We start from the raw sequence: 6,757 nt of genomic DNA on the forward strand, positions 1-6,757 counted from the left end.
GAACTGTTCGAGCCGTTCATGCCAGACTGGGGAGAGAGGTGTTGTAATAATGTAAAATATGTGGAAAAATAATGTGTTTTTCGAACAAAATAGTATGAGAGCCTGTTCTAGTACACCCCCAAAACAAAATCAAGACTTTGTAAAAGAGCATAATAGGACCCCTTTAATTCTATGAATTTTCCAGATGCAGCTCTGGGAAAAATTACATATTTTTATAATTAATTATATATATATTATTTAATATTATTAACATATTTATTTGAAACAATAAGTATATTAAATAGTTATTTAAATAATGTTACATATACATATTTATTTTTGATGTGGATTTTGATCTTTTTGTAGTGTTTTTGTTCCTTTTTCCTGTTGTGTTTTTCTAAGCCATGTAAAAAAAAAAAAAAACAATTTAATGACTTACTTTGAGAAAGATTTAATATTAAAAAACATAATTTTAAACATTTAATATTGAAGACATTATGAATTTTATTTAAATTATATAATTTATATAATATAACTTATTTAAATACTATTGCATATTTAATTTAGTCTTGATGGTGACTTTTATTTCCCTTTTATTTTCTGTTGTGTATTTCTAAACCCTGTTAAACTTAAAATAAAATTAAAAAAAAAAAAAAATTTTTTTGAGATCTCCGTGATTGATTTAAAACATTTTATATTTAAGACACTGTCTAAAATGTTTTCCCTATAATTAGAACATTTTCCTACCTGGTAGAAGATGTGAAAGTTCCTTTCATTTTCATTCTGGCTCACGACTCTTGATTTTTCCAGCAGGAAGTTGGAGATCTTCCCTCCGTCTGGCTCTCCTCCTCGACTAAACTGGATCTCAAAGTATTTGCCCTGTCAATTGAGCTAGCGTTACTCATATGGAACACAGGTTTGCGTGTTGCAAATTCATAAGACTGAGCAGCATATATGTGAGTGTGAAACCCACAAAGCGACTTGAATTGTTGTTGCGGACTGTCTTCGCATTGCCAAAGGCTTCCAGCAGAGGGTTTGACTGCAGGATAATTTCCTTCACATGCTGAACAACAAAAACAACACAGCACATGTTTTATAACTGCCATTTGCTGCTAAAAAGTTCAAAGGTATTTCAAACAGTTGTTACCTGTACTTTAGCTCCTCCTCCTGATACTTTAGAGATGTAGCCCATAATGTATTTAGCAGCAACTGTTTTTCCAGCTCCACTTTCTCCACTGAACACAAACACACAGAAGACAGGAACATAACTCCCTGATTGTGTTAAGTCTCCCCGATTCAACATGATTCACCACCTGTACATCAGTGCTATTTGAATTCAAATTCTCTCACACACACAGACACACAAGCATGCTTTTAAAAGGTGGTGTCACTTTAACAAGAAGTTGTGGTTAGCGTCTTTTAAACCCTTTTTTAATTCTTAAAAAAAAAAAAGAAATGATAGCACTCGTAAGCTGAATAAAATGGTATGCCTACATATGGTTATTCTCATCCTCATTGGCCAAGACCCAAAAAATGGAAGTAGGAAGGCATCAGCACACATCTTGCAACACTAAAATGCCCCTATTTGGTCGATCAGATACATACGTCAGTGCCTATATTATCCTGGTTGTAAAATATCAGTGATTGGTTAAAATGATTAAAATGGCATAGTTGAAGGAGCTAAATTAATTCAACTTATTTATTCTGTTTTACTGAGAAATAGTTTTTTAATAGTTTACTAAAAAGTTTAGATATTAAATATTTGCTTGGTTATGTCTAAAGCTCACTTGATTTGTTCTAGTTCATTAGATGTGATGGTCTGGCCCTTTGGAAGGTACCTAAAGAGGAACGTTTATACAAACTTGTATTCAGCTGGGCAGTAAGGTAGCAAGCAGCCTTTGGTTTCAGAAAGCTATTAAGAAACAACATTTGCAAGCTTCTCTCCACTGCCTGTGTAAATCAGGAAGGAAACTATACTAAGAATGGTGACCACTGCTGCAAAGGCTTTTGTGGGTGTGACAAATAAGGGAAGGAACTGCCAACAGTGAGAATGGGACCAAAGAGAGTAAAAAATGATATTGATATCAGCGAGTGACACTAATACTGAAATGTGTCTCTCTGCCAAACGGCTGAGATTGCACCTTTCGTCTTGAGTTGTTAAGACAGTGAAACGTCACAGACAGCTTTCTCAGAACTGGAAATGCATACAAAAATGGATTTCTTTAAATGTTAAAGCAGAAGCGAGTCATGTGAATTCCCTGATATTTCTTCTCCAGCGGTTTAATTTGGAGGCGTGGCCTGCATGTGAAAGCGGGCTTGGGTTTGAATGCGGCAAGTCACAGGAAGAACATCAAATCCGTGTTGAAAGAGGCGGCATCATGCGAGCATCACAAACCTGATAATGACACACTGATTTTCACTGTCAATCATCATGTTCCTGTACATGTTGTCTGTCAAAGCATAAATGTGTGGTGGGTTCTCATATTGGGCCTAAAGAAAAAAAGAGATGGCTATGAATATGACATCAAACGATCATGTTAAATGCAAGATAAATGTGCTAAATGACTGATATAATGTGATGACAGTAAGTGTTCATTGTATTTGACCTACAGCTCCCTGGTAGAGCTCAATCTCACGGTCAGTGAAGTACGGCATCTGTTTGAAGGGATTCACCGATATCAAGACAGGCCCTATATAGGTCTTTAAATCACAGTTAAGGTCATAAATCCAATTCAGTTTTTTCAAAAATCATAAAATGTAATTTATTCCTGTAATGGCAAAACATTTTAAAGCAGCCATTACTCCGGTCTTCAATGTCACACGATCCTTCAGAAACCATTCTAATATGCTGATTTGCTGCTCAAGAATTTCATATTATCAATGTTGAAAATTTGTGGAGACAGTGATTCTGTGATAAATAGTTGAAATTTATTTGACATAGAAACTGAGATATTTGTTTTCATGTAATAAAAGAGTGGCTGCTAAGTGTCATGTAAAATCAGGAAGTAAGTGTGTGCCAACTGTTGAGATACACGTAAACAAATGAGGAAGACAAAACTCCTGATCGAAGTCTTAAAAACAGCAACAGCACAATCAGTTCTAACCGATCAGCTGAGAGGAGTGTGTTGAGTGATCTGATCCCTTTCATATCAAGGATACAAAGATGTAGTCGTCCATATATCTCTTTTTGAGATTTTCCACGATGGCATCTTCAGTGATCTTGGAGAGAAGCACCATGTCATCAACACCACTCTGCTTGACATTCTGGCTCTGCCAGTGATACTTACTGCCCTGAAGGACAGATGATAGATAGAAAGAGAGAGAGAGAATAGAGTCACAACGTCCATTTGTAGGAGGCCATGGGAGAGGATTTGTGAATGGCAATGAAGCAACACAACTGATGCTGGTAGATCACATGACAATGAGGACATTTCGAATGTAGTATGTTCGGATTACATTTATACTCGCACATTCATACTATATAGTACATACTTGTTTAAGGGTCATGAAGTAAATAAACAAGAAATACCTACTCAGAGAGTATGTGATTTCGAACACAGCTGAGAGAACTTTGGCAAAGCCTTTTGTTGCTTGCAAACAACCCCTGAGGTTAAAAAACCTCTTCCTCTCTGTTGGTTCTCAAATATATGGATACATTTGACGAGGACAAACCTTACTTAAAGTGATAGTCCAAGCCTGTATGTCTTTCTTTGGAACACAAAAGGGGATATTTTGAAAAATGTCTCAGTGGTTTGTTTTTGTCCATACAATGAAAGACAGAGGGATTTGAGGTTGCTTTGGAGCCTACTTTCATTTCAAAGTCAAAAACAGCTGAAACATTCTTTTAAATACCTATTTTGGAATGACACCACTAATGTTCCTCTTTGGCACTAGAACTAGATGTTAATAGCCATGGTAAAAGTGAAAAATGCTTGACCAGTGGAAAACGCCTACTGATTCCTCACATTCCAAAAATGGTTAATGCAAAGCATTGTGAGTCATTCAGAAATGAAAGATTTTGAAATAGCAGATGTGTTTTTATGAAATTAATGGATAAAACTAAACTATCCCTAAAATAATGTGGTTCCTGTCACCTTTGCATCCATCTTCTGACCCATGTAAGTTGTAGGCCAGTTGTGCTGGATCACTTTAGCACAGGCTGAGAAAGACACAAGCTTCAGAAAGCTGTACAAGCGGTGAGGAAGTACCGACAAGAACCGCAAGTCCCCTCTGACATACTTCCCCACTCCCCCTACCTCTGGGTGCTGTTGCGAAAATCCTCTGTAAACCTCTCGCCACACAAAGTCAAATGCTCACTTCCTACAGAATCACCACCCCAGCCTCAAACTTTTCTCAGCTACCTAGCTGCCTTGCCCCTGACATCATGAAAGCCCTCAGTAGCAAGGAAACGTGTGAACATTTCACTGGTTTGACAGCATCAGGCCTTGATGGATAACAAGTGCACTCAGCTAACAAAAAGACAGAATTAAAAGTCACAGATGCTTGTGGTGAATTAAACCTTGACTAATCAGTTTCCATTTAAGGAGTTGTTTGAGTCCTGTGTCTTTTGTGTGATGCTGTTCTTTGAGCTTCTTTTTTTAGATAGTTTCACACGTTCTATACGAGCCCCTTTAAGCATTTTGACTTTACAGAGGAGGAAACTTTCCAAAATTAGCAACTACAGTTGTGTATTGAGTATAATGAGGAAAATATAACCCTATATACACTTATTTACAGGCATAAACAGGAATAAAATGACTTGAGTTTAATCAACAAAGGGCCTTTTAGGAGCAACAGATATGTACATATACAGTCAGATTAGATGTGACTCAGAATAAGTCATAAAATTTTGAAGAACTCATTAAACATCTAGTTGCAATAATACTGAGCACTTTACCATTATGCCGGTGCTGTTGGTTTCTCCTCGTTTGCAGTTCTTCTTTTGTTGAGAGTGACAGTCCAAATGTTTCTCAGCACCCTGCCATGACCATCAGACTATAGCACAAGAGCAAAAGTTTAGTGAAGGGAAGCAGTCTGTGACAAGCACTGAGCACAGATCACTTCCTCAAACTCCCACAACCCTTAGGTGAGACAAGAAGAAGTTGCATGCTCTCTCGCCACAGGCTGTACACACGCACATACGCCCACAAACGCAGAGGACACATAATTGGTCTAACTCACATTCCTCATGATCACACAAAACCAATAATGTGTCACAGGTTCCAGGTCAGCCGTTACTCTGAGGCGTGTGACACAGGATGCAGCCCCTCCTGTTGATTGGATGACAACAAACTGCACGAGATGCAGAAATGATACGGTCATCCTGCAAAACACCAAAACTGAACACACCCTCACTCACGTTTGAACTTCTTCATGGAGATCTGAATACAAAAACAGACCTGGTTTGAGTGTTTCGGGAGCCTCCCAAGGCTTAAGTCACGGCCTAAAAATGACAAACAAAGCTAACCATTAGGGCCTCTGGGAGTATAAAATGTCAGCTGATCAGTAGGGCCCTAGGCCCCTCAGCACATATACATAGGGCCCCTGAATACAATTTTAGTTGTTGTTAGACTACCAATACGTGCAATTTCTAATTTTGCTTTCCCCTTTGTCGTCTTCTACAGATGTGTCCACATAGGCATCGTTCTGCAGCCCTGCAGCAGAAAGTATACGTTAATTAGTAAATGACTGTAGTTAAAAAAGTCAACTAAATAAATGAATGTAAATGTAATATGCACATACAAAGAGCTGCTATTAGCACTAAATCTGTTCCTCTTGAACATCAGTATGCAGGAAGTTTATTTTTATATTCAATTTAGCAAAAAAGTACAGTGCAGATGGACGTACAGTGTAAACACACACATATGACGAGCCAACAAGTCTGAGGTTTATATGTGACAGATGACTGTGTAAAAACTTGTCTTTGTAAAAAAAATAAAAATTAAGAAATGGATATAAAGGATATAAAACAGATATAACAATACATTGGATATTATTTGTACACAATGCATCTTTTTATTCAGCATTTCAAATTCATTTCAACTGGTCTACGTAAAATTCATAGGACATAAACTACATCACAAGCACATGACAGTACAGCATGTGAAAAATCAACATTAAAGTCCAAATAAACAAGTGTGACTGCATTTCCAAAGTGAATCTACAGTTACTGCAAATGTAGGATCACACTGCAAAATTTAAAGATAAAAGCTTACCATCAAAAGCAAAACAGCATTTTCATCTTTCACATAATAATTGTACCAAAGAAATGATTATAAAGTTAGTGTCTCTGCAGAGAGACTTGAACAATAATTTTAGTTTTCATAGAATCTTGCTTATATATTTTTTTTTCCTTAGCAAATGTATTACCTTTAGCAAAAAATCCCTACAATACAAAAATAACATGAATCTTGAGATTATGACAAATAAAGACATAGCACCATACTGTAGCACCACAGATTAGCTACCAGTCTTGAACAGAGGCCACCTCTTCAAGATCTGCTCTTCAAATCAAACATTCGACGTGTGCTGCCAAGACCCAGGAGAGGGAAAAGGTCTGTTATGGCTCTCTAACGATGACTGACACTAATAATTTGGCAAATTTGAGCTAAATTCTGATATTTGGGTTAGAAATGGGTAAAAGGAAATTGTAGGTTCTGAAAGGGAATCCAATCAATATGTTAAGAAAACACTGAAAGTTAAATATTTGGAAGAGTTCACCTAAAAATGACTCCTCACCATTATGCTGTTCCAAACTGTTATGGAAGCAACATGTTTT

General features: G+C 36.9%; 1 protein-coding gene across 1 annotated transcript in view; it reads right to left on the bottom strand.

The window, feature by feature from the left end:
• Positions 1 to 4,991, bottom strand: part of LOC107750961 (unconventional myosin-If-like) — a 17,550-nt gene extending 12,559 nt beyond the window's left edge. The window contains exons 1-7 of the mRNA XM_016566540.1: positions 4,877 to 4,991; positions 3,139 to 3,270; positions 2,590 to 2,679; positions 2,375 to 2,469; positions 1,127 to 1,214; positions 953 to 1,042; positions 727 to 858 (exon numbers count right to left, since the gene is read on the bottom strand). Of these exons, the coding sequence (XP_016422026.1) occupies positions 727 to 858; positions 953 to 1,042; positions 1,127 to 1,214; positions 2,375 to 2,469; positions 2,590 to 2,679; positions 3,139 to 3,270; positions 4,877 to 4,879 (630 nt within the window). The 5' untranslated portion in view covers positions 4,880 to 4,991. The remainder of the gene's footprint in view (positions 1 to 726; positions 859 to 952; positions 1,043 to 1,126; positions 1,215 to 2,374; positions 2,470 to 2,589; positions 2,680 to 3,138; positions 3,271 to 4,876) is intronic.
• Between the last annotated feature and the right edge of the window lie 1,766 nt (positions 4,992 to 6,757).

The sequence above is a fragment of the Sinocyclocheilus rhinocerous genome, unplaced genomic scaffold (assembly GCF_001515625.1).
Source record: "Sinocyclocheilus rhinocerous isolate Xijiao unplaced genomic scaffold, SAMN03320098_v1.1 scaffold2267, whole genome shotgun sequence".
NCBI classification, from domain to species: domain Eukaryota; kingdom Metazoa; phylum Chordata; class Actinopteri; order Cypriniformes; family Cyprinidae; genus Sinocyclocheilus; species Sinocyclocheilus rhinocerous.